Source organism: Callospermophilus lateralis (assembly GCF_048772815.1).
Source record: "Callospermophilus lateralis isolate mCalLat2 chromosome 11 unlocalized genomic scaffold, mCalLat2.hap1 SUPER_11_unloc_1, whole genome shotgun sequence".
NCBI classification, from domain to species: domain Eukaryota; kingdom Metazoa; phylum Chordata; class Mammalia; order Rodentia; family Sciuridae; genus Callospermophilus; species Callospermophilus lateralis.
The window spans coordinates 503,103-531,029 of NW_027510153.1; the positions used below are offsets into that span (position 1 = coordinate 503,103).

At 53.6% G+C, this 27,927-nt stretch overlaps 1 protein-coding gene across 1 annotated transcript; it reads right to left on the bottom strand.

The window, feature by feature from the left end:
* Nucleotides 1-9,013: 9,013 nt before the first annotated feature.
* On the bottom strand, nucleotides 9,014-27,871 carry LOC143385931 (protein phosphatase Slingshot homolog 1-like). Its single transcript, XM_076841371.2, is given in 12 exon segments — nucleotides 9,014-10,240; nucleotides 12,513-13,038; nucleotides 14,749-14,949; nucleotides 16,185-16,331; nucleotides 17,891-17,937; nucleotides 20,164-20,260; nucleotides 20,262-20,287; nucleotides 21,630-21,723; nucleotides 22,949-23,143; nucleotides 25,824-25,889; nucleotides 26,782-26,850; nucleotides 27,816-27,871. Coding segments are annotated over 12 exon segments (2,751 nt in total).
* Between the last annotated feature and the right edge of the window lie 56 nt (nucleotides 27,872-27,927).

Below are 27,927 nucleotides of genomic sequence, written 5' to 3' on the forward strand. Positions count from 1 at the left end.
CCACACACACACACACACACACACACACACACACACACAATAAAGCAATAAAACCCAGTGTCCAAGGTTGGGCTCAAAGATGTGCTTAGCATGTAAAAGGCCCCAAGTTCTCAAACCCTTCCCATCCACGCCCATTGCTGTTAGCAGGTGTAAGATTCCTTTCTTACTGCAGGCTCAAGAGGACCCCCAGCCATGAAATCGCTTCCCCTCAAGTGCCTGGCATAGGCAGGGGCTCCAGACACAGAGACACAATTCCAGAACCGTGAAATCAGGGGCTCGACTAGTGGCACGTTTTCGATTCTTCTGGACTCTTCTGGAAAACTCAGGATTCTTTGATTCACAGTCCCAACATCCCAGACCTGGAGGAGGTTGAGATGCAGCTCCTGTCCCAAAAGAACTTGGTTTGGCAATCCTGGGTGTCCCCAAGCTTCCAAAGCCTTGGAAAAGGAAGCTGAGGCTTCCTTTGGTGGAACATCCCGTTCACTCACTATCAGCAAGTACCCGCTGAAACCGAGCACAGTCAGCATCGTGCCCAGCAGATGAGGAGCCATTTTCTTTGGAAAGAAGATGGTGGGGTAAAGAGGGCATGAACTTGGAATTGGGGGCCTCTGGTCTCTGCCCCTTCCTGGAGGCATGCCCCTGGCCCATGTTACCTGGTCTGAGCATGCAGCTCTTCATTTGTAAAACAGGCCGAACTTCGGCTATAAAGATGAACTCAGTCATTCATATACGGTTGGCCCTCCATGTCTGAGGGGTCCCCATCCAAGGACGTGACCTACCTCTCAGATTGGAAATATTTTTGGGGAAAAAATTTCATCTGTAGTGAAAATGTGCAGACCTTTTTTGCCATTATCCCCTAAACATGACAGTTTAACAATGATTCACTCAGCATGGACAGTGCATTAGGTGTGGCGAGAAACCCAGACATGATTTCCTCTAGGGGAGGGTGCAGGTAGGTTCTCTGCAAATACAACCTCACTTCACACAAGGGCCTTGGGAATCCTGGATTTTAGTATTTGTAAGGATCCCTCAGGGACAGCTCTTTGCAAAACTATTGCCACTAGTGGAGATATAGTTCTTTCCACCATCCTCGGTTCCTTCTTCTTTCACCAGGACCCACAATAGTGGTCATTCAGCATGGACAGGGTGCCCTACAGAGTGGGCCTTGCATCTCCCAGTTATTAGCTAATTCTCAAATTACTGGTCCCAGGAGGCAGGTAGCATTGTTCTCGCCCCATTTTTTGGGGGGAGGTACTGGGGATTGAACTCAGGGGCACTCGACCCCTGAGCTGCATCCCCAGCCCTATTCTGTATTTTATTTAGAGACAGTCTCCCTGAGTTGCTTAGGGACTCGCTTTTGCTGAGGATGACTTTGAACTCTTGATCCTCCTGCCTCAGCCTCCTGAGCTGCTGGGATGACAGGAGTGTGTGATCGAGCCCGGCTCTCACCACATTTTGATATCCCATGTCAAGAACCAGAGGGAGCTGCTCACTCCAATGCAAAACTTTAGGGAGAATCTTTTTGGTTTTTTTGAGTGGTGCTGGGGATGGACACCGGGCCTTGCACATGCTACATACCCACTCTACCACTGAGCTACATCCCCAGCTCGGAGAACTGGACTCTTAGTGTCAGATGCCAGCACATCCTTTCCCAGATTGAAAGACTGCTAATGTGTGTGTTGATCTTTTATTTGCTGGAACAGTTTACAAAAAAAAAAAAAAAAAAAAAATTGAAGCTGGAATTGGACTCTTTACAAGTACACTTCAGGATGCACGAGTGGTTTCCCTTTAAAGGCAAAGCATGGTGAATAGGATTTAGGAGCAGGGGACCCGCTGTGTGGCCCCAACAGCCTCTGGAGCATGCAGTGGGTCTGATTTCTTTGGGGCTTGAGGCTTCAGCTCTAACCCCTCTGCTCTGTTGCTGGGACCTAAAGTGGGGACAGGATGCATCTTCTGTTTGCTTATTTCTACTCCTGGGCCAGGAGACTCCGCTCTAGGGAAGGTTCCAGATGGGAGTCAGTAGTATCTGTCTGGTTTATCACTCTCTGGATGTAACCAAAGGCTAATTTGTTGTGCTCTGCAGGCCGGTTTCCTTATCCATAAACCAAGGACGAGGCTGTGTGGAGGATTCAGAGGGATTCCTCACATCAGGCACATAAAAGATGCATAAGTGCAGCTGATTCTGCATTTGGGGATTCAAAAGCCATTAGAAAATATCAGGGAAAAAAACCCTGCATCACTGTGAGCAGAAGTCCTCTGTGAAGTCTCCCACGCCTGTCATCCCAGTGGCTTGGGAGGCTGAGGCAGGAGGGTCGCAAGTTCAAAGCCAGCCTCAGCAAAAGTGAGGCACTTAGCAACTGAGACCCTGTCTTTAAATAAAATACAAAACAGGGAACAGGGCTGGGGGTGGGGCTCAGTGCCCCTCAGTTTAATCCCTGGTAACCCCCCCCCAAAAAAACCCCACCTAAATCTGCATGACTATACAGAGACTTTTTGTCACCATTCCCTAAGCAATAAACAATTATATATGTGGCATTTACATTGTATTCAATGTCATAAGCATTTTGGAGATGATTTAAAGTGTGGGGGGGTGTACAAAGACTATTTGCTATTACTAGTCATCTTACTTAGGGAATTGACATCTGTGAACTGTGCTCTCCATGGGGAGAAGGTTCTGGACCATGTCCTTTTGGTTCTTGACTTTAGGGTGCAAGGACGAGTGGCGTTTCTGGGCAGGGATCACTCTGTGCGCCCTGAGTGGACATCTCTTTGAAAAGGGGATTCCTGACAACGCAGGAGCCCTCTCTGCCTTCTGGAGGGTTTTCCAAGCATCTTGCTCCGAGGGGCTTCCCCAGACATAAACAGGCACATGGACTCTCCCCTACATGCCCTCCATCCTGTAGGTGCCCCCCATCCTGTAGGCGTGATCTGGGACCACACCCAACCTGGATGTCTACTCTGAGATGAAAGCTGGGTAACACCAGCCAGTTGTGGAACATTCTGAGAACCCCCAATAAGCAAGGATCTGGGAGGCTTGGGAACACCCATGTTCTCTGTTAGGTGACATGGTGCTGTCTCCTGAGAGCCCCTGTGGAACGTGATCAGAACGGTGAAGTGTGAGCCTGCTCAATTGCATCAGTCTTGTTTTGGTAGTTTCTAAACTTGGCCATCGGGATTCCCAGGGAATTAACATAGAGATAGCTGGGCCCTGTCCCCAGAATCGGATTCACATTTAGGAACAAAAGAGAAATGGTTGGTACCTGCAGGTTGCCAGGAGGCATTCCTAAGCCAGGGCCCTCCCCCTCCCTCGGTCTCTCCCCCTCCCTCCCTCCCTTGGCAGCACTGGGGACTGAACCCAGGGCCTGGGCAGGCTGGGCAGGTGCTCTACCACTGAGCTACACCTCCAGTCCTGGGAGTGTCCTCCAAACACCTTATAGACAGGACTGCATTCTAGCGTGACAACACTAACCTCTGCTTTGAATTTCATACCTGATAAGCAGTTTCCAGCCATGATTTGGCCTCACATGTATACTCTCTGGGGAGTTTATTTGCTTGTTTGTGCAGCTTTAGCAACAGTTTGGATTTTAAAGGTTCCCCGAAGGCCATGCCTTGAGTGCTTAGTCCCCAGCTGATGGAGCCTTCAGGAGCTGGGGGAGGGGAAGCAGCTTTCTCCTCCACGTTTTGGGCTGAGCAAATAGACAGATGGACCAGGACTGAAGCCTCTGAGGCCCTGAGCCAAAACACGACCTGCTGGGGATGGAGACCCAGCTTGGTTGCAGGGTGCTGGCCCAGGATGCCCCAAACCCTGGGCTCCATCTTCAGCAGCGTGGACAGGGTGGTGAGGGGACAACCGACCTTCCCCTCATTCTGTTTATCTCAGGTACTTTGTCACAGTGACAGAAAGGTGGCACACCCAGGGAGAGAGAGAGCCACCAAAACTGCCTGGTGTGACGTGAGCATGAGCGAGCCTCTGCCGTGCACAGTGACCATCTCCTGCCATGGCAGTGAGCAGTCACCGGCCCCACCAGCCTCTGGTCCCTGCCATATGGGGGGGACCACTCCCACCTGGTGATCCTCTGGGGCGCACTTCTGGCTCTCTGATTTCTACTGTAATGGGGAGACCACCCCAAATCCCAGTCCCATCCTGGTGAGGAGCATTTTTTCTGGTGTACAAATGGCCACCCGGCAGAGGGCCTGTTCCTTCCTGACAGAATCAGGGAACGGGGTGAGTCCTGCAAAGACCTGACACTTCTCTTTGGTTCTCCCTGGTCTAACTTGTCCAGGGTTTTGGGCATAGAGCATAGTACACAGTAGGTGCTCAGTAAAGACTGTCCAGGATGATGATGATGATGATGATGATGATGATGATGAAGAATCAGACTGTCTTGGCAAAGGCTGAGGAGGTAGTTTCCTGTTAAACAAATGCACAGTCATCAGGCATTAATAAAGAAAAAGTTTATTTCCATCACAAGAAGCACACAGACTATATGATACATACCAACAGAAGTAAAAAAAGTGCATTATGCATATTCTACTGCAAATTCACAGTACAAAAGATACTGCCTTTAAATATATAATATAAAAAAACAAGAAGAAAACAATTAAAAAATCATTGATATAACACAACACACAGGAACCCACAAGCAGCTTCTGAAAAACCATGGACTAACTATTCCGGTGGCGTCCCAGTGGGGGATCTGTACCTACATTTTGTTGCAAAAGATTTTTAGAACACTAAGAGAGGAAAGCCAGGGTGGCCAGGCAGTAGTCACACCTCTATGAGACAAGGGCACAGCCGTGATGGGGATGGCCGAGGGACTGGGGTCAGGAGATTGGCTGTGCCACACCCCAGCTGGCCACAAACCAAACTGCATACTTTCGTAGGCTCCCAAGGGACGCAACTGGCCTGGCCCCCGGAACCAGGGGTGCTGTTTCTAGCAAGGCTCCCTGGAGTAGCTGTGAACACACCAAGTCCAACTGCACAGCGGAGTCAACACGAGAATGGCCTAGGACAGCTCGTGTCCCACACCAACCACCACTGACGAGACAAATACCCAGTCACCAAAGATGAGAGCGCAACAGTCTCCATAAATACACAGTATTTGTAAACTAGGATTAAGGCACTCGATTGTAGAACAATGATCACTGACCACGACGTATGAAGGGGAGGGAGCAGCCATCTTCTCATGCAGCAAGACCCTTGCCAGGGCAGCGGCCCACAGGGAGTCTGTTAGACACCTGTGTCTGAGGGCGGGGCTGTGGCACCTATTGCAAGACAAGCACAAGGCTGGGACATGTGCATAAGGCCCAGGGCAGCACTGGGCAGTATCACGTCACAATGGTCCAGATGATTCCTCTGTAGCTCGGGTGACATGGCAGATGAATGGATGAGATATGACGCACATGGTTGGATTCTGCTGTATGTGCTCAGGTATGTATGAACGCACACGCCACACACCATGCAAGTCCAGACACCACAGAGGGGACCCCTTCCCCAGGCACTCAGTGCAGAGCAGGCAAGAGCAGAGCCAGTGGCTAGGTGTGGAGTGAAGCAGCCACCTACACGTGGCCTGTGTCCTCGGCAGCTAACCAGGGAGTAGGACCAGACAGGCCAGGCTGCCCTGAGCTGCCCAGGCATCCTTCCTGATCTACTTACCACTTCTGCCAGAGTGGAGCCCCGTTAAGTGGCCATTCATCCAGCAGGGTTGGGTGAACTGAAATCTGGGCCCAAGAATTCCTGAACAACAGAAAGCAATGCCTGGGACTGTGGTTCAGTTGGTAGAGTGTTTACCTCCCATGCACCAGGCAGTGGGTTCAATCCCCAGCACCACCAAAAGCAATGCTTTTCTTTTAGGGTACCTTGGGGAAGTTGTTAATATGATGTTAACTAAGTCATGTAGCATTTGTGCTCACTAGGGAGGAAGGGTCCCCACCAACCTTCCAGCATGGGCCTGGGGACAGAGTGCAGGGCAGGGTTGCTCTGAAGGTCTCTCCAACCTCAGCTCTCTCCTGAGGCATCCTCTGGGCTTGTAGGGTGGGACAGGACTTCAGAACTCACTGGAATGTTCTTGAGCTGGAGAAAGCAGGTGTTGGGCGAGGGGCTTGCACAGGGAAGCCACCTGTGTGCTTCTGGGGAGTGTCACCTGCATGAAGGGGCAAGGTGGGGGCAGGGGAAAGGGCCTGCCAGCAGCAGTGAGCTGTCCACAGTCCAGAGTTGGCAGGTCCCCAGCTGAGAACAAGGAGGCAAGGAACGCAGAGAGTGAAACCTTTCACTCTCGTGGGAAGTTCAAGCAGCCAGGGCTTGTTGTGGAAGACCCTGCAGTGGCTGGAAGAGACAGAAATGGATCTCGGCCGGATCCCAGTCAGAGGAGGGAAGAACTGGAGCTTCCTCTCCACCAGCACCACCTCTGGCCTCCTGAAACCTGATGATCCAGGCACACCTGCACAGCGCAGGACAGGCTGCAGCAGGGTCACCCCGACTCTGGCACGGTGTGCATGAAGGCCATGTGGTGGGGAATGTGGCCCCATGGGACATTTCCCTTAGTTCAACACAGGCATTCAAGGAAAATGACCATCACCAAAATCACTTGCCCAGCGCTGATCTCTGCATCCCTCTCTGCTTCTCTCCTGTCCCTTATGCTGGGAATCTCCCAAAGACTATGGCCACGCTCTGGACAAGCTCACGGAGCACACTTTCTTTGCTGAGACCAGTGTAAATGTCATTGTCAAGGTGCCTGTGATCTGGCAGAATGCTTTTGTCACACCACAAAACAAACCAACAACAATGACAACTAAAACAAAAACAAAAACAAAAAAAACAGTGGTCTTGGCCTCTAAGATAACTCTTCATCCTTCTCTCCAGGATGGATGTGAACCAAGAAATCAAGAATGCTTCCCCCCCCCCTGTTGCCCTGATGACCTAATATGCTGGCTGTGGTTCCACAACAAATGGGCAAGTTTGCCAGAAGCCAAAGACCCCCTGGTATCTGTAATCTTCCCCACCCCCCACTCTTTAGCTGGTCAAAAGAAAAATTATAGCTTTCAAAACTTAAGTTTTCAAAAATATATCACTGTCCTCTACGGAGGTGATAAAAAACCAACAAAAGCCTGTCATTGCCAAATCTAAAAAATTATGTTGACACAAAACTTGATGTACTGCATGAAATTGGATATGGCAAAACATATTGAACTTGGTTTTTTTTTATGCTTTTGTTGGCTGAGGATGAGGGGAAACCCCACACGGTTTCAAGTGTAAGTGGATAATCACCTTTTTAAGTGAGTTTAACTGACAGCAGTGGGACGGGCGGGGGTGGGGGGAACCCTACCAAGTAAAACAGCTGACTGCAAAAAAAATCACGCTGCGGGAAGAGAGTCCCTGGAGAGGGTGTCTGCAGAACCCTGTGCCCCAGGGGAGTAAGCCCGGCCTGAACCCTGAACCCGCCAGGTCTCCTCCAGCACAGCCGCTCTGGGGCCCAGTTCCCACCAGCAGGAGATGGTGACTCACACATCTGCTTTTGGGGCTGCTATCCCTAAAGGCTTTGGGTCTCACTGAGCATATCCAGATGATCCTGCCGAGGGCAAGATGGAACTGCGGGAAGCTTCCGTGACCCCCCCACCACACACTCTTCCATCCTCCACGGGAGACCCTGGTGGAGGTGGGCTGTGAGGCCTGAACAGACGGGGGGGAGGGAGTTTGGCTTGAGGTGTCCAAGAGCCAGAGGAGGACTTCAAATTTGTCCCACTTTTTCCTACAGGGTCATGGGCTGCCCTGTGTCATCATATAAAACCAGGGTGGTTTATACAAAGGGTCTGGCAGTACCCACGCAGGGCTTCGGGGGCCACAGGTGCCTGCTACCATTAGTTTTTTGTCTCACAACCTTAGAGAATGTGAAAGCCCTTCTCAGCTGAGGGGGGCTGCACACCAGCCCCTGCCTCGCTCCCAGGCTGCTTCTCTCTCTTCAGGATGTCCCCGCATCTTCCTCGCTCGCTCGGGACCCAGCCCAGACCGGGTCACAGGCGCTGCTGAACTCACCTGATTCCTCGAGGCACTGCCCAGAGCCCAAGGAGACTTGGGCTGTCACTGCCTCTGTCACAGAGCTGGAGAACTGGAAAGACAGGAAGCAGTTCTCCCCACGGGAAGTGGCGACTGGAGACACCGAGGACGAGGACGCGCTTCCTGTCCTTCCCGGTCACATTCCTCTCAGAGAAGCTGCAGCGAATAGCTCCTGGAGCAGGACCTAGGAGAGGTCTCTGCCCCTGAAATCCCTTCCCTTTCCAAACACTGGAAAATGGGACCCAACAACCCTGAGGGGTGGGCTCCTGGGAGGATCTACCTCCTAGAACTGCAGCTCCCCAACCTGACCACGCCCAGTTCAGCAGCAGGAACAGAGAAGCAGCGGTCTGGGTTCCTCGTCCCTGAAATAGTGGCACTGAGGGTATTGCACACGTTTCCCCCAACTGACCCCAGTGCCAATCCAATGCTCGTCAGCCGCACCAGACCCAGGGCGGTGGCGCTCCTGGGGTCCCCACCAAAGGAAAAGCCAATCTCCCTGGAAACCCCCTTCTGACAGCAGCATTCCCTGGGATGAGCCCTGGGAATCATCATATTTAAAAAACAAAAAGCACAGCGAGAACAGAGGTAGGACTAGGCTGCCATCGCGAGTGTCTTTGAGGGTGGGATGAGCGGGGAATGTGGGCACAGGGACGGTGGCGTCACCATGACTCCTCTTTTGCAAGTTGCAATAAAACATTTTGGATGTGTGCATATCTGAACGTGCTCTTCTTGATTCAGTACTCTTCTCAGAGCTGGGACTTGGGGACAGAGTTCTGCGTCTCTGACAAATCCCCGTACCAGGCACCTCCCCTTCCTTCCTGTGCTGCCATGTCTCCTCCTCTCCATGGCAAGAGCAGGAGGCTCAGGTGACTTGAGTTTTTTAAGACAAATCAAGATGTAAGAGGCGGGTCAAACCCCACGAGGGACAAGGGAGGGATCGCATGACGAGTCTGTCATGGGTCAGGTTTTGCTCACCCAGGAGGGGCTGTTCAAGTTTCCTGGGGTGCATTTCCCTGATGGCTTGGAGGCCGGGTTCCTGGGGACGGCCTGGGGGTCGAACAGGCAGGAGGGTTCGCTCCACTTGGCATCTTGGGAGTCGGCAACGGTGGAGGTGTCTGCCTCACTGGATAGGTCCTCTGTGGAGAAGTTGAGGCTCCCAAGCTTGGCAAGAGAGTGGGAGCACTTGAGGGGGGATGACACAGTGAGGCCGGCCAGCCGCAGCCACACCTCGATCTCCTGCGTCCACTGCTTCACCAGCCCTGGCTTCCCATGGACACTGTGGATGCTGTCACTGCTGGAGCTGCGGGGCATGTTGGAGCTGAGGGACTAGGAAGTGGGGGTGTGGCAGATGGTCCTCAGAAAGTCTCTGGAGAAGGTGCTGGAGTGGTCCAGGTGGTAGGGAAGGGGCGGAGGGCTCTTCAGTGAGGCTCCTTCCACGGGTTGGGGAGTAGCTTCTGGCTTCTTGTCACCCCCCGTGTGGCCGGGCAGAGCTGGGGGCCCAGGGTCCTGTGGGGCGGTGGGCTCCTGGCTCTCCTCGGGTATGCTGGCCTCCACCCGGCCGGGGGCACTGTCTGCAGGCAAGCTCTTCAGCCTCTCCAGCTCCTTGGTGTGCTTGCGGACCAGGCCGGCCTTCTGCAGCTGGATGACGGATTCCTGGTGCTGCATCAAGCAGCTGTTGGTCATGGGCTTCTCAGATTCACTACTGAACAGAAGCCTCAGGTCCTTCGCAGGCTTGGGATCTTTCTTGGGTGACAGTTCTTCCTTCACCACTTCCATGGTGGGAGGGTTCTTATCACAGTGAGAATTCTTCAACAGGAGGTACTTTGGCAGGACTCTGGGGGTCTCTCTAGAAGGTTCCAAAATGCTACCTGTTAGCTCTGGAGCAGCTGCGGCTCCAGAGCTGCTGGCATCATGTCTTCTTGAACCTGCTGGTGGTAGAAAGGAGGGCGCATCAGCCATGCCAGAGGCCGGCTTCTCCAGACCTCGGGACCTGATGGACATGTGGGCTGCAGGGGAGGATGTGAGGTGGGGCAGGAAGGCCGGCTGGGTGCAGATGGTGGGAGCACCTGGGTCCTCACACCACTCCCTGAAGGCCTCAGGAGCTCCGCTGGCTGCAGGGTACATGCAATTGGCACAGGATTTATAGGATGGCTTCACTTTGTTCAGGATCCCAAACATAGCATCGTGCTGCAAGGGGACAAGAACATTGTGAGACGGAGCACCGTGAACCAGGGACCAGACACAGGAGGAGGGCAGGCGATGTGCAGGGGCAGACCCTGGAGGGGCACCCCTTCACTGCAGTCAGTGGGAAACGAGAACTCCTGGAATCCACCTGACTGTGACGACGCAAGTCAGAGAAGCCTCAGAGACAGAACCAAGACCCAGAAGCTGAGGCCCAATACCTGAGCTTGGGTCGCATGGCCAGGAGGGTTGAGGCAGGGCCTCTGGAACCTCCCTTCTCACCTGCACAGGGTGCCTCTTGGACAGGCTGCGGTGTCCCGGGAAAGTAGAACACCTACCCTGCTCAGTGCCAGCTCATGGCACTGAGAACGAAGTGAAATAGCGAGTTCGCTGCAGAAGCGGAGCCGGGGGTCTTCCCCTTGCAGAAATAATTTGCATTTGGGGAGCATGCAGCCCCTGGATGGAGCCCTTCCTGTCCAGCCCAGCTAAAGGAACGGCACTAGTAAGGTCTCTACAAGAGAGGGAGCAAAGGGCAAAGACAGCGTTTGGAGACCCCAACCCAGACCTAGTCACAGGTGCCTCCAGGCCCGGCCAGACCCACAGAAGACGCCATTTACACTGTTTCCCAGGGAAACCCTCTGCTATCGGAGTCTTCTGCCAGGTGGGACCACCCTTCACCCCCTGGAGTGCCAAAGGACTGACTAGTCGGGAGTTGTTCTTCTGGGATGAGGTGGAGGCAGGGAGATGGAGGGCAGGCGAGGGGACCAGCACTCTGTCCCGTGAGGTTCTGAAATGGTCTCAAATGAAGTCTTCCAGGCCTAGGGCTGGAGGAGGTGCTCATAGGAGGAGGGCTTCTCCCTGAACCTCCAGAGCTGTGCAGACTCAGTTTCCCAAGACAGGAAGTCCTGGTGGCCCAGCACTGGAGGAGACCCGGCCCTGCCCTGAAGACTGCAAGGGATGTGCAGTGGGCATGGGAGCAGGCCCTCTTAGAGGACGTCTCTCTGCCGGGAACCCTGGGTCGGCTTCTGGGACCACCAGTCGACCCTCAGTCTTACAATCTCAGGGACCCCCACCATAACGAGGCCTGATTCTTGAACCAGAATTTTCTCTCAAGCTCTAACCAAAGTGCTCCCATGTTGTTTCTTCTCACATCTGCAAGGAAATCTACTGTGGAGGGCTGGGAGCAGGTGTGAGGGCACCTTTCAGAGTCAGTGGGGCACAGGGTGGGCTCAACAGGTGTGCAGGGGCCATGATTGCCATGTGAAGTCCCTCCCCTGGCTCCCTGCACAGCTGCTCCCCTCTGTCAGGCCACAGCCCATCTGTCGGTATGCTGACCGCCTGCGGCACGCCTCTCCACATCCCTATGTGTTCACTCTCCACTCGCCCAGCTGAGCTGCAGGTGCGCGGGGGCCATCTGAGTGCGCCCTACCCCAGGCTGGCCAGGCACCATGGTAAGTGGGGGTCAGACACGGGAATGGATGCTTGTCTCGGGGTTCTGGAGGTCCTGTTTCCTAGATGATGTCACATTCACAATCTACCCTCCCAGCTAAGCCCCTCCCCTTCTTGGGCCAGTGACTTAGCACCATGTGAGCCGACTGGTGGCACCGCTGTCCTGCAGAGTGGTACCATGCCGCCTGTCTTGATGGGTGTTTCTTCTCAGAGGGGAGTCGTGAGTGTGGGGGGACCTGGAATCCTACCTGGTTGGGGGTAAGTTTTTGATTTGGAGTTTGCCAACTGCACACCTCCACTAAGCCAGTCCCCATTCCTGGGCTGCTGCCCGCTTAGGGTACAGGGAGACGGGGGCAGAATGAGGGGTGACCTGATTGAGAGACGGGCAGAGGTCAGTCGTGTTCCACACGATCCACCAAGTACCACAGCCATGGAGACAGTGGTGCTGGTGTCACGCACTGGGACGTGAACTGAATATCAGACGCCTGAAGACATCAGGCACATTTAAAGGGGGTGACAGTGTTGTGGCTCTGCTACACACAGGGCACTTAGCAATGATGACACCCGGGAACTTGTTTCAAAACAGTTCCAAGGGAGGAGGTGTGGGAGGGTGAGGCGACAGGAGAAGAGCTCTGCCTCAGCTCGTGTGAAGTGGGTGAAAGGTGGTTTTACATTTTACATAAGGAAAAAGAACCTGAGTTGGCGGCCCTGCTCCAGGTGCCAATAAGGTGCCTGGGGCAAAGATGGCTGCAGGGGTGCAGATTGTTCCCCAAGGACCCCGAGTCACTCGGCCCATGCTGCCTCCCCCGCCCAGAGTCACTCCGCCTACCTCCAAGTCCTGGGGGCAGCTCTTCTTGCTGGTATTTGTTGTTGAGGTTGCCCTGCTCCAGGAGGCCTGCCCCCACCTCCCTGCGCCCGGGCCCTCTTCCCTCTCCATCACCTGGGGCAAGGGGCCACTCTGGGCTTTGGGGCTCCCAAACTCTAGTTTCTTCTTCACATCCTTCTCGAAGAGTCCAGTGCCATCCTGGGGGTGTCTGGCGGGCTTGTGGGCCTCTTCCTCCAACACAGCGTCCCTCTCGAGATCCTCCAGGTGCACCACGCTGCCAGGGTTTTCAGGAGGGGGAGGCAGGAGGGGGTCTGAGAGCCTCCGGAAACAGCAGGGGAGAGCGGGCCCTCCAGGGGCCCAGCTTTCTTGGAGCCCGAGCTGGGCAGCGTTGTGCAAGCAGGGCAGTGGGACATCGGGAGTGCCATCCAGGGTCTCCGTCAGGAAGTCACCAGGCTCTGGAGGGTCTTCAGGAGGTGGCTGGAGGCTGCTATCCACCTGCTGGCCCCATAGCTTGTTGTGCCACTGTTTGCTGCGAGGAGAGAGGGCAGAGCAAGGTGAGCGCAGGGGACAGCACCCAGAGGTCTTGACAAGGGACAGTGGGCACAGTCCAAGGTCAGTGGGGTGCCGGACTGACTCTGCCTTGCTTAGGTCATGCCTCTTGCCATCACTGTCAAGATGTGCGAGGACCCCGGCTGCACCGGAAGCCGCACACGCATGTACCAGTACTAAGGGATGGCGGACATGCCAAGGTTGCCTGAATGGTAACCGACCTGGTGTTTGGTCCCTGCTCACCGTGTGAGCGTAATCGTGCCACTTAGGTTTCTCTGTGGCAGGAGAACACTCCCCCTCCCACCCACACTGCAAGGACATCAAGGAGGTCAGGGGGTCAGGGCAGAAAGTACTAGAGCTCAACTGACCCGACAGAACTACGTCCACAGGAAACACATGAAATGATTGGAAAGGTCCCAGAAAATCGTGGATATCTGTGCAGGTCAGAGATCATGGGACGATTTCTAATGCTTTAAGAGAACCCTAAACCCTGCCACTTGACCATCTGAAGTGTCCCACTCAGCTGTGTCAGCCATGTCCCTGGCCCTGCAGTCACCACCCCATCTGTTCCTGCAGTTCCTGTCACCTTACAAGACTCAAATGCCACACCCAGTAAACACGGCGCTGTCCTCCCTAACCCCTGCCACCAGGATCCCAGCTTTTCTCTTCAAATCTGACCACTCTTGGCCACTTACAAATGGGGTTCTGCAGAATAGAATGCCTTCTTTTGACTGGCCTGTCTCACTCAGCATGATGCCCCAAGGTCCACCCAGACTGTAGTAGGTGCCAGAATTTCTTTCTTTCTTTTCTTTTTGAGACAGCTCTTGTGGCTTTGTGCAGTGCCAGCTTCATAGCCAAAGAGGTTTCTCTGAGGTGTGGTCATTGCTAACTGAGTGAGGCCTTGCTATGGTATCCAGGATGCCCTTGAACTCCTGGGCTCCAAGGACCTGCCCGCTCGGCCTCCAGTACTGGGATCACAGAAAGCCCTTTCCTGGTGGCATCTGCCACCTCACCCAGCTACCCTTGCCTTCCACTGTAAGACAGAGAGATGGTCCACATACTTATACGCTCTCCAGCTGCAGACCCCCCATCTGCCCCCTTTTGGCCACCATGGATAATGCTGCTGCCCTGAGGGTAGAAATCTCTGAGTCTTTCAGTCCTTCTGTGATCTGCTGGACCTATAGTGACTCCGCTTTTCATTTTCTAAGGGATGATCACAGCCTGTGGCAGTGACATTCAGGTGGGATTAGCTCTTAGCTCAGATGAGGGTGCTGAGGCCCAGGGAAATTGACCAGCCTCCCTGATCACCCAGCTGGCTGGTTGTGGAACCTGGCCAGTCACTGGGGCTGTCCTGGGTTGCCTTGCTGGGAGACTGGCTCGCAGGCCTTGGCACAGAGCAGGTGCTCAGGAAACAGGACAGGCACATGCCCACCACACAGCAGGCTGGGCCCTGGATGGGAAGTTAGGCCCCATTCCCTCTAGCAGCAAAACAAGATTTGTGTGTGTGCCAACAAAGCCAAAACAGACCCCTCCTGGAAACTACTCATCAAAGCCCAAACGATGGTGTTTCTGACAGCTAAAGAAGCTGCTGGCCAACGGGAGAACTCTGGGACACAGAGCAGGCTGGCCAGTGTGGCCACAGGGTGCTGTGCTCAGTCTGCCCCGCCCCCACTCTCCAGGGGGCACCCACCTTGCGTCCAGGATGCCTTCATACTCAGAAAGCTGCCTCATGAAGCCTGCGTTGGGCCGTGTGATGCTTCACTTTTGCTTCACGTAGTTGTAGGCTTTCTCCAGGGGCCAGCCAAACTCCTTCATAGCATAGGCAATGACGGTGGATGCCGAGCGGCTAACCCCCATTTTGCAATGGACCAGGCACTTGGAGTGGTTCCGCCTGCAGGGGAAGGAGTGGTATGAGTAAAGTACTGGAGTCTCCAGCAACTGAATTTATAAGCCCCAAAGTTGTCTCAAAGTTGTCTCGTGGTGCAAATCCTGTTGGAATGTCAGGAAGCAGATTCCATATGCCCTCTAAGGGAAATAACTCAGCTGCAAAACCGACTAGCACACAGGAGGAAGTCAGGGTCAATTGGCCCTGGCCTGCTGCGGGACAGCTCCAAAGGCAGCTTCTTTCAGACATAAAATGGATCCTGCAGTCACTGGGACAGGCTGGCCACCGAAAGCCCTTTCCTGGGAAGGACCGGGCAGCTAAGCAGACACAGAAGCCACTCAGCCACTCATGCAAATGCAGACAGTGAATGAGCTGCTGTAGAAAACGGGGTCAGCCAAGTGGAACTGCATGGGGAGAGTGAGATGCTTGCTGGACACAGGCCCAGGGGCAAGAAGAGCAGGGCTTGGCCAAGACAGAGATGGGCCGACCTGCCCCAGGTCAGGAGGCAGCTCAGGCCCAGGTGCAGCTGAGTGACAGCTACAAAAGGGCCAGGAACTTGGACGCTCTACGCATCACCTTGGAGAACACCTGGGGACACCAGGCTGTAGGGGACAAACTCATCAGTCCAGAAGACAACCCCGGGGGGAGCAGGTGCTGTTTTCTGCACCCCAGGCTTAAAGAGAGTGAGGATTTGATAAGGACGGACGTGCAGCTCTGGCTGGAGGGGTACGAGGGAAGGTGGAGCTTCCCTGAGAGCACCTCCAAGGGAGAGCCCTCTCTGTTGTGGACTTCAGTAAGACAGCCGTTCTGCAGGGGAATAAGGTGGGGACAGAAGGAGGGTGGGAACATGGTGGGAACCCTGTCTAGGGGCATCGGGCCAGCCCCCCTGTCGTCTGTGCTAAGCATACAGGAAAACTTTACTTGGGGAGTTGCACAGAGCCCTGAGGTCACCCTCCCTAGCTCTTCCCACCCAGGGGAAGCTTCCACATGCTCTTGGTGCTGAGTCCTTGCCTAGAATAACACAGATGACAACGGGGTCATGCCACCAGGACAGAAGGGGTTTGCCAGGGAGCCACCCGGAGGAGACCAGCACTCGCTGTCCCCTCTGGTGCCTGGGGTTCTGCAGCCAACACCAAAAGTCCCCGGACAAGAAGGCATCCTCAGCCAGCAGCCTCCGGCCCGCCCAGCCCCACTCTGAGGAGCCATGCCCCCGCACCCCCCCACAGGTCCCGCCCACTTACTTGGCTTTGATTATAAAGTGATATGCTTCGTTCCAGTGGGCAAGGAAGTCCGTGGTCTCCTCGTCGTACACTCGGATGTTATGATATGCAAACAAGCCAGGGAAAAAATTGTCTATTTCTCGAATGACATTTAAAATGTAGTCAACCCTGCAGGGAGACAGATAAGATAAAAAGTGGAGGATGAAAAGGAGGGACCACGAAAATAAAGCAACACAACACCAGCAGAGAAAAAGAAATACACATGAGGCACATGCTCCTGGTGGGACGTCTGCTTTTCCTTGATATTGAATTTCTGTCAGGTGCACTGGCGCTTGCCTGCAATCCCCAAGATTCAGGAGGCTGAGGCAGGAGGATGGCAAGTTGCAGGCCAGCCTGAGCAACTCAGTGAGACCCTGTCTCAAAATTGAAAAGGGTTGGGTATAGCTCAGTGGTAGGGTGCCTTGTGTTCAATCATCAGCACTGGGATTTTTTTTTTTTTTTTTGTATTTCCTGTACAAAATGAGAATGTATTATACATATACACACAAAACCAAAAAGTACCTTGATTAGAAAGGCCTTATAAAAAAAAAAAACTCAGTTTGAAGCATTGCTTAGCAATCTTAACTATGGAAAGTAAACATGTCTCTTAAATACATTTCTAAATTCCTTAAAGTTTCAAAATTTATAACTATCAGTAGTATACAGTGACATTAAAAAATTAATCTCCCAACAATCTACACTCTTAAATAGTTAAAAAGCAGAATAAAACCATCCATTATTTAAGTTCTTGGGAACAGTCTTAAAGCCTTTTGAAACAAGGCAAGATATAAATAAATAAGAATTTGAGGAGTCTGCTGACCCAGATTCTGTAGTTCTCTAACCTAATCAGTATTTTCATTTCTAGAAGACCAAAATAATTTCGGGAGTTAGGAAACATCTCAAATCAGTTTCTTAAGTGAATACTTATCATGCAGTCCAAGAGCTTTAAGAGTCATCTATTGATTCCCAGCAAGACAGAAGCATACAGAGTCCCAGCCCACATTTAAAGAACACTCCGTTGAAAGAACCCATCTTAACCAGTAGTCCTAAAGATATATTTTAAGATTTGTTTAGTCTTGGTTTTCAAATGTGGTAATTTAAGAATGCCATCATGTCAGACCCAGAGAATGGTGATTTTGTGGCTGTTTTTTTTTTTTTTTTTAAGTTCAGACATCTGTTCTTGAAGGTCTAGGTTTAAACATTTTTCACTCTTATAGCTGAGCATTCTCAGAGACCCTGGCTACTGAGCTGCAAGATTCCCACCAGGCCCAGAGGTGTAACTCCAACAGAACCAGGAATGGGCCAGGTGTCAGGGCTGCTGAGTGGCCCGACAGCCCACAGAGATGTGCGGCCATGCAAGGAGCAGCAGCAGCTAGCTCTGCAGGGCAGTGGGGCGGGGTGAGCCCAGGGCCTGTCGGGTCTAGGCTCTCGGATGTGCCACCGTAGTGTGATTTAGGAGGCTGCTCGTGACCCATACAATCACAGACTCCACAAGATCTCAGATACATGAATTATTCAGAACATGGCATTTTGAAGCACATCTGTTTAGCTATGCAAATTAGCCCCTCCAGCCACTTCAGAGACCAGGGTGCAGGCAATCAGAGTGGAACCCGGGCCACCTCCGCAATAGAGGTGGGTGTTTCCAAGCTGCCTGAAAGGACAGGGGAAGACAAAAGGAGCAGACTCACCCTGAGCCCTGCAGCTCCTCCAGATTGGACACATTCCATTCAGAGCCCTGGGGGACAGATCACACAAACCCCGTGAGTGTCGCAGTTAGCCCTGGAGCTGCTTGTGGAGGCACAGGTGCCCAACCCTGGATGGTGGGTCTGCCGGCTCATAAGCCCCCATGGGTTCCCAAGGCCCTTACAGATCAAGAGGCGACAGTGAGGGGGAGTGTGGCCCTTGGCCTTGGGGAGAGAGCGAGTCCAGGAAACTGCTTCCTTCCCGGGGACCATGGTGGGGTCCTGTCACGGAGGCAGGGACCGTGACCTCCTCACCACTAAGGACAGTGGGCATTGTGTCCTTTCTCTGGGAAGCATTCTGGCAATAGTTCAGATGTTCCTATCCTGTGACCCAGTAATTCCACCTACAAAAAGCTCCCTGAGGAAACGGTCAGAACTCAGAGATGGACGAGGACGAAACAGTGGAAACAGCCCACAGGTCCAACAGGAAGAGGCCGACAGATCTGTGATCTCCTTACAACAGGGCCGTCAAGATGAGCGGCCTTTTGGAGGCTGTTCAGTGGCCCAGGGAAATACCACGTGAGTAAAACAAAAAAAAAAAAAAACAAAGGAAAGCAGAGCACAGGGGCACATCGATTGCGTGACCATCTCCCTCTCATGTTTGAAACGCTGGGAGGCTGAGTTCAAGGGCCAGCCCCGAAAAACCCCAGACAGATGCCCCAAACACAGAGGACAGGAAGTGGATACAGACTGCTCAGAGACCAGCTCTGGTGTAGGAGTGCTTGTTTCTTCTTTAGACAGATTTATATTTCCAACTTTCTACAACATGTGTTCATTTAATTCTTTTTAATAGTTTAAAAATGCCATCGTTCAAAAATGAACCCTGTGACACACAAAAACATGAAAGGGAATAAAAGCAAAAATGACCACTTTGTTCTTAGGTGACTTGGAGGACGCAGAGTCACAGAGGGCAGAGGCACCCAGGGCTCAGTCTCCTTGATGCCCCTCTCCTTAGCTCCTGGTCGGGCCCTCCAGGGTGGGGCCCTGCTCGCCGTGTAGGGGCGGCTGCACTCTGGTATTTGATATTTCTCATGGAAAAATATTACTTTAATATTTCTCATGGAAAAAACGACATAAAGTACCAAACCACACCAAAAAAATAACCACGGCTCTGAGAAGGCCATGAGCACCCCCTAGCTGTGACCACCACCTGTGGAGAGACAGGGGGAGTGGCCCATGTCAGTTTCACCAGGACAGGGTCAGGGCCCTGCATTCCCTTGGACCTTCCCAGGCAGAGCCCCCTTGTCACCTGTCACTTGTCTAAACACACAAATAGGAAGCCCACCGGCACAGGAGGGTTAGTCTTGTGAGCACCGCACCTTCCCCATCTGTGTAACTGTCCCGACAGACACCAGAGCTCGGGCCACTCCTGCAGGCAGGGAGCAGCCACTGCGTCTGCAGCAGAACCCCCCCCCCTCCCCCAGCTTCCTGGGAGCACTTTTCCTCAACTCATGGCTGCTGTGTACAACAGTGTCCAAGGAGACGGCACTCAGTGCCTTCAACAGGCATCGTACTGAATCCTCACAATCATGAAGGAGCCAGAAAAAGAGGGGAAAGAGACTTGCTCCAGGTCACAGAGCAGGTGAAGCAGGAGGGGCCTAGTTCTCTGGGCCGACTTGCATTCCACCGCAGCCTCCCGTCTAATTTTAGCAAGGTCATCCTCCAGAGTCTCCGACGTTGAGCACTGGCCAGCTGCCTTGTATAGAGACTCACGGTGTGGGGACCCGGGAGCAGGAGCCGGAGGGGCGGGGAGTCTGCACACCCTGTGCAGAGCCTCCGTGACCAGGCGACTCTCCTGATGGGCTGCGGGCAGGGCAGCGGAGGAGCCGTCAGCACCATCCTGCCTGGGCATGGTGCTGGGGCTCAGTGGGCACGTGCCCACCACCAGCTGGGTTTTCATGGCCCATGAACCATTTGAGAGTATCTGGGTGGGCCCTGTGTGTTAGTGACTGAAGACAAAAGGCACTGAAGGTCTGGAGACACTCACCAGGTGACTGCCAGGTGTGCCCAGACCAGTCCCCGCAGCTCAGCTGGAGCCATTTCTCAGATACCCCACAGAGCAGACCACGGGCTGCAGCTGGGCAAGGGGGTCTGAGCCAGGGCGGGGCTGCCTGAGCTGGCACCCTGCCTGCCTCCTCCCTCCGACCTGCTGCGAGCGCCAGACCAGTAGGTCTGCCTTATGACCTCAGACCGGGTACTGCCATGGCTGTGCCTCTTACAAGATAAAGATGGTCGAAGATGAGGGAGGGCTTGTCCATCTGCCTCAGGATGAGCAGCATCTCGTTGTCTATGACCTCCTTGAACTCTTTCAGGTTTCATCTGTTTCTCCAACTCATTACGGATCTGTGGCATGAGAAAGTCAGGAAAAGTGATTTGTTAAAAAAAAAAAGAAAAAAACAACAACAACAAAAAAAACGTTGCCCACCTCCAAACAATTAAGTCATAATTAGCTTTAAATGTGATTAATTTAAACAAATTGAAGCAGTTTTCAAAAAGTGTGCAGTTTTCTTTTTTGTGTCCAGAGGAAGGCATCCACAGCACCCAATGTGTCGTGGGAGGGATGTGGATGACCCAGGCTCCAGGTAAACCCTACTGGGGGGCGTTTATTATTTTGAACAAGGAATGTCATTTCCAAGGGATCTTTTCTGAGTTTGAAGCACTTGTTTGTTTGTTTGTTTTTTGTACCAGAAATTGAACCCAGGGTGCTTAAACACTAAACCACACCCCCCAGCCCTTTTTTATATTTTATTTAGAGACAGGGTCTTGCTGAATTGCTTAGAGCCTTGCTAAGTTGCTGAGGCTGGCTTTGAACTCTCGATCTTCCTGCCTCAGCCTCCTGAGCCACTGGGATTACAGGCGTGCAACACCGTGCCTGGCCAACCACTTATACTTTAACAATTAAATAACAAAACACACCTTAATGAGAATCTAAAGTCAGTTTCTTCTTGCTTTGGAAGGCATCACCACATGATTTTTGAAAACATATTAACTAAGCCAGGTACAATGGTGCACACCTGTAATCCCAGTTACTTGGGAGGCTGAGGCAGTAGGATTGCAAGTTTGAGGCCAGGCTGGGCAACTCAGAAAGATTCCATGTCAAAATTAAAAATTTTAAAAAGGGGGCTACGGATGTAGCTCAGTGGTAGAGTGCTTGCCTAACACATGGGATTCAATCCCTAGTACTAAAAAAAGAAGAAAGAAAACACCTAGTTTAAGCTGCTGTCATAATTCATTGCATTCCTGGAACAACAGATAAAAAGCAACAGACAAAATTTTAAAAGTGATCCAGGAAAACATTAAAAGGTGGACAGAAGACACCTTGCTGGTCGGCTGTAGTCCCGAGCAAGAAGAAGTCAGCTGGACTCATGTCCAGCACAGGGCAGCGGGGGTGGAGAGGGAGAGGGCCTGAGCTACCCGCTCCGGGTGCAAACCAAGCACCTCGTGGAAATTGTGACCAAAGGTGACACAGGCGAGGCTCCGAGGATTCCAGAAACACGTCCACGCCACACAGCCAGTAAATGGTGGCCCTGACCTCACATTAGTTTGACCCAGGCCTGTGACCTCCCACTGAGCCCGGCTGCCAGGGCAGAAGGAGGCCGAGAGGAGTGTGTCTGGGGACAGGTCTTGGCCTGCGGCCGCTGCCCACCCCCTGCCGGGGAAGGAGCTCTGGGAAGAGGGCTCTTACTTCCTTGGAGGTGACATTTTCGAGATCCTGGCTCATCATGATGCTCTGCAGCTTGGCTTTGATGAGGCGCTTGGTCCTCTCCCCTTCAGTTGGCCTGGAGAGAAATGCTGTTTAGAAAGGTGCGCGGCTACGGACGCTCAGGTCCCAGGTCGCAGGAACTCGGCAGGGACTAGCGAGGTCGGCTCTCGGTGTGCATGTTCTCCGGTCACAGAGGCACTGGCGCCCACCCGGACAGCACGTCGGGAGGTTTGGAAACCCACTCACTCAGGCCCCATGTCGGTGTCACAGACTCTTAGAGCAGGACTCTGCACCTGCCAGGGGAACAGTCCCACACCACTGGGTCTCTGCCTCTGCCTGGCAACATGGGGTGGGCAGCCTCGACCGGCCGTGCTCCTCACCTCCTCCTCACAGTGAAGGTCCAGGCCTCCCAGCCCAGCCCAGCATGAACAGCTCTTGGGCCACATGGGTCAGGGTGACCCTTCTTCCCAGGAGACCCCGTCAAATCCCTAAGCTTCGATACTTCTCCCCGTCCGTTCCATTTCCTTGGACCTCCTGTCAGCTGGGCCACTCTGCTCTGTACAGTCCTCAGAATGCAGCGTCCCAGGGACACAACACGCAGGGGAGTGGGCCCTGACCCAGGAGGGAACAGCTCCCCTCTCAAATCAGACTCAGGCCCAGTGGTGCGCCAGCGGACACACAAAGGCCACGTGCTTCACTGTCCCTGCTGCCAACGGGTGCTGCCCTCGGGACAGAAGGACCCAAGGAAGCAGGAGTCACATGCATGACTCTCCTAGAGAAGAGGAAGTTACTTTCGGGACTTAAGGAACTGCAACTGACAGAGGAAAGGCCCAGACGCAGAGCATCATCAGGAGGGGGTGAGCGGGGCAGCTCATTCCCTTGGGAGTTTGATGGAAACGAGGACTCGTTCCCCAGAAGTGCACTCCCCAAATTCGTCTATTATTTTTAAGGTGTGTCACAAACTCTCCCCACAGCCAGGCTTCCCGGGGTCCCAGGTTAGAAGCTGTTTTGTTTTTTTGGTACTGGGGATTGAACTTAGGGGCCCTCAACAGCTGAGCCACACCCCAGCCCTATTTTGTACTTTATTTAGCGACAGGGTCTCACTGAGTTGCTTAGGGCCTCACTTTTGCTGAGGCTGGCTTCGAACTCGCCATCCTCCTGCCTCAACCTCCCGAGCTGCTGGGATGACAGGCTGCACTAAAATGCCCAGCTCCTAGAAGCCCCATTTTAGAAGCTGGTTCTGGGAAGGGAATGCTTGGCCCAGGGCTGCAGGGAGGTGTTTGGGCAGGTAACACACATACTTGTCCACAAACAGGGCTGGGGAATAAGGCCGCGTGGACTCCAGGTCCTGCATGGCGTTCCACTCGTTGATGCAGCTCTGCTCGGAGCTGATGCAGCTCTCGTAGTAGGTGGCCCAGATGAGCGCCACACCCCCTGGGAAGTAGTTGTGTCTTCGGGCCACCTCGCAGACCTTGTGGAGCACATGCAGGGCTGACCTGGGTGGGGAGAAGGCCAGGTCGGGAAACCAGGAGAAGCACGGCCTCCCTTCCCAGGAGGGCTCACTGGGGCAGGCGGGGGCCAGTTCACGAGTCCTGCTTACATGAGGGCTTGTGGGTGACACGTGGCAGCCGGAGACGGACAGCTGTCAGGTCCCAGAGCTAGCCTCTGCACATTCACCTCTGCTGAGCCCACAGTGGGGGAATGTCCTTCACTGTCAGAAACAGAGAAAGACAGACCAGAACAGAAACCCAGGGGTGGGAGGTACCTCAGCGGAGCACACGCAGGGCCCTGGCTCCACAAGCACCACAGGACGAAAGTCAAGCCCAAACTTCCCGACTCCCAAACACACAGGCTCACACGCTGCTTTACGTTAAACTGATTAACCACAGAATCACGGGTGACCTCGCAAGTCACAGTGACCCTGAGTGTGGGGACCGCAGGAAGGAAATCTGGCTGCATCCCACATGGTCGGCCTCCATGTGACCATCACTCAGAGGGAGACTCCTTGAGGATAGGTGCGGAGCAGCCCGTTTGGATGTGGAAGCCAGAGGAAAGGAGGTGTGGGGGGCGGAGGGGACAGAAACAGGGACACTGACAATGTAGTTCACCTCGTCCACCAGAAGCCCAGGCTGAAGGTCCTCCACAGTGGGGCAAGTTAGGAACCAGGAAAGGGTGGCAGAGGCCCTGAAGGGGAACTGCAGAGTGACCCTGTCTCAGGTGTAAGACACCCAATCTGGCCCATTGTCCCCAGGCTGGGTGAGGAGATCAACCTGAGCTGAATGTTACTAAATTTAGTTCTGGTCCCAGAGTTTTTGAAAAATTGCGTGGGCCTATTTTTTATTTGCCTGAAGAGTAAATTATTTAGGGCCAGACCTGGGCCTTGCAGTGGCTCAACACCTGGGAGAATCTGCCCAGCGCTCCAGGTATCATGTAACTTGTCCTTGTGCTGTGGCCCCAAACCCAACAGGTCAGTCTTGTGACCACTCCCACCAGATGAGTCTTGTGACCACTCCCACCAGATGCTCCACGTCCAGCAAAGTGCTGCTCCTCGACTGCACACGCTGAGCAGCTACTACGTGCCAGGCACGGGGATTAAGTGGACTAATGCCAGGTGACATTTTATTGCCAAGAGCCCATAGAGAGAGGCAAGATGACAATATAGAAAAACCTAGGCCAAGGACTGGGATAGGCAGTCCTCCGATTAGGACATACAATGGGAAATAAGTGCATGAAAAATGCTCAAGAATCCTCAGGAGAAGACGACCAAAGCCACAGTGAGGTACCACCTCACAGCTGCTAAGACGGTGAGTATGAGATGTAAAAACTGGTGAGACGGGCCTGGTGGAACACGCTTATAACCCAAGCTCCCTGGAGAATGAGGCAGGAGGGTTTTAAGCTCAAGGCCAGCAAGACCCTAGCTCAAAAATAAAATAGAAAGCATTAGGGTTTAGCCCTGTGGTTAAGCACCTGCCTAGCATGTAAGGCCCTGGGTTTAATTCCCACACACACAGACATGCGTCCATACAACCAATTAAAAGAATAAAATAAGATAAATGACTGATAACCCCAGTTCCCCAGGAGGCTGAGACAGGAAGATCAGGAGTTCAAGACCAGGCTAGGCAACATCCGAAGCCCTGACTCAATAAACAGATAAATAAATGACAGGAGGTGATAAAGAAATGCAGAAATGGGAACTCTGCACTCTACTGATGGGAACATGAGCGGCTCAGGCACGGACTTTCCCAGAAAGTCCACGCAACCCATGACCTAGCAATTCCACTTCTGGGTAAAAACCAAAAAGAACAGAAGCAGGGCCTCACGGGAACTGTCACACAGCTGAACTGACCCTCTGTGGGCAGGAGCTGGCCACGTGAACACCACCAGTGCCTTCACACACGGAACAGTACTCAGCTTATAAAAAGAACGGAATTCTGCAGACGTGGTAACATGAATGACCCTAAAAACTGCATGCTAAGTGCAAGTAGGACACAGAGGGACATTGATGATTCTGCTTATGAATTTCCTAGAAAGGACGAATCCACTGGGGCAACAAGAATGGGGGTTGCCAGGCCTGGGGAAGGAGAAGCGAGCACAGAGCTCCCTCTGTGATGGGGACTGCCACGAAGCTCTGAGAAGGGGCTTTACACCACCGAATTATACGCTTAAAACACAGTTCCAATGGCACGGCCCTCTTGAGCCTATTTGCTGGGCATGCCCCAGCTCTGGCCTGGGAGAGCAGGGCTTCTCTCTCATCACTTTACTAGTGATGTCTGTCATACAGGCTGTGATCCCAACAACGTGTCACTGTGGCGATTCTCACAGGCACATCACATACCATGACGCCGCCCACCCTTGCCATTCCTCCTCCCCAACAGGTTCCTCAGAAAGAGTTTTTCATTCTTCTTTTCTTTTCTTTATTTTTTTTGGTACCAAGGGGCACTTAACCACTGAACCTCATGACCAACCCTTTTAATTTTTTGAGACAGGGTCTTGCTAAGTTCCTTAGTGAGTTCCTTAGTGAGGCCTTAGGGCCTCACTAAGTTGCTGAGGCTGGCTTTGAACTTTGAACTCAGCCTCCCAGGATCACCGGTGTGTGCTGAATGGGGGTCTTGCTGTTCATGGTGTCAGCAAGAAGCCACCCTGCCTAGGGGATGGGGTCCTTGAAGACACACTTACCACATGGCCTGGACAGACACGGGCTTGAATATGTGCATCCTCCCTGCCGTGCTCACGCTGAACCCACTGAGGATGAGAACAAGGAGAAGGGCAGCTGTGGGGAAGGTCGGACCCTGTGGTCAGATCCCCCCCAGCAGCAGAGCAGTCCTGCCAGGGACTGGGGAAGAGCACGCTCCACCGTCGGGTGTGGTGTGAGGTGAGCCAAAGGCAAGCCAGGAGGGGGTGCTCCCCACCCAGCAGAAGGACACTCCCAAAACTCAAAGTGCATCACCATGCAGGGCCAGGACAGCGCCTGGTGTCATCTGTCTCCATAACTGACCCTGCCCACCTGCTCCCTCTGGCACCACACACTCATCGATACTTTTTTTTAATTACATGAAAACATATTAATGGAAAACAAAATTTTAAAAAGAAAAAGTGTCCTATGATCCCACTACTTCAACCAAATGAATGTCTGTCCTTTCTAGTCCTCTCCAGGGAGCCACTTCCGCAGCCTAGAATCCATGTGCAGGAGTGACCGCCTGTCTCCCTCCTGCCCGCACATCCTGAGCCCTCGCTGCCCCAGGAGAGAAGGTGCCTGGAGCCTCCAGCCCTGTTTACCTGCCCAGGCCCCTGGCGTCCTCCTCTGAAGTCCCAAACTGGCAGGTGTCTTCCTGGCACCCCAAGACGGGAGCTCCAGCTGCATCACACCCCTCTGGGAGCTTCAGGGTGGCCCCGCGTTGAGCCCAAGGGGAGTGGCTGCGGGGCAGCGCACGGCTGCTCCTGAGCGTCTCCCAGCCAACCTGCGGCAGGCTTCCGCTGCTGCCTGACCCAAGCTCCCTCAGAGAACCTCCAGAACGCACGCTCCCCTGGGGCTCCCCGGACCCCAGCACTACCCTCCTAATAAAGTCAACCCCAGGCTGCCTGCCGGCTGGGCCTCAGTGCCGACACAGAGAGGGTCTTTCTGAGTGGTCCTTACCTGTCTCCATCCAGGTGGATCTTCGTGTCGCTCCACAGCCGCAGGACCATCCCGATGGTACAGCTTTTGCTAGATCATGGGATAGAAGACACCTGAAGTCAGTGTCCACCCAGGCACTGGCCCAGTGTTCCCTCAGTCCCACTACCCAGCCTGTCTGGCTCCCAGACAGCCATCACCCGATTGGGATGGGCTGCTGGCCTGTATTTGGAAGAAGTCCTCAGTGCCCAGGAAGAGTCCTCTACAACTGAATTCTAGAAGACAGGGGTCTGGGTGGCCCTGCTAGGGGAGCACCAATGGCCGCACCATTTTTGTGTGGGGTATGGGCAGCAGACGACTGGTCTGCACCCACACTGCAGCGGAGAAGCCACTGATGCTGGCACGGTGCTGGCAGAGGGCCATGTCCAACCAGGGCCCCTGGACAGGTGGCAGAGCCAGCCCCAGCCTCCTCTGTCCTGGGGGGCAGGAGTGGGTGCCCAGCCTCCTCTGTCCTGGGGGGCAGGAGTGGACGAGTGCCCACCTTACTATTAATGTACTTTCAGACTTCTGTTTACCGCCCTTTGTGCAGCTGCCACCTTACAAACTGGCTGAATCTGGTTTTGTCTTGCCCATCCCAACAGGGAAATGATACTTGTCAACTTTAGCGACTGGCGCCACCGAAAAGCAGACCAAAGACGCTTATCAGAGGGGCTCCTCAGATCATCAGGAACACTCTTGGGGCATTTAAAACAGCTTGTGTGAAACGGCAGCGACCGTGCCAGGGGCCAGCCCTGCCAGCCACCAGGATTCTGGACTTATGCATCTGCCACTCAACAGCCCCCTCGGGGAGTAACCTGATTACGCCGGACCAGGGGCTCTGGGACTCGAGGCCAGTTCCCCCTCCAGAGCATCCCCACCACACAGGCCCCTCCTCCTGACCACTTGCTTCCACATCTGAAGAATCCATGTGCAGGAGTGACAAGGCCTTCAAGTGTCTTCAGGCCGAGCCGATTCTCCAACTCTCCCCCAGAGGCCCTGCCCAATCTTGATGGGCTCACCATATGTCCTTAATACTCAGCTGTACCAAGGCCAGGAATGGACAATACACAGCCATCCTGGATGGTGCCCTGGGGTGGGCAGGCCTGAAAGGGCAGGCCTTGGCACTGAGCA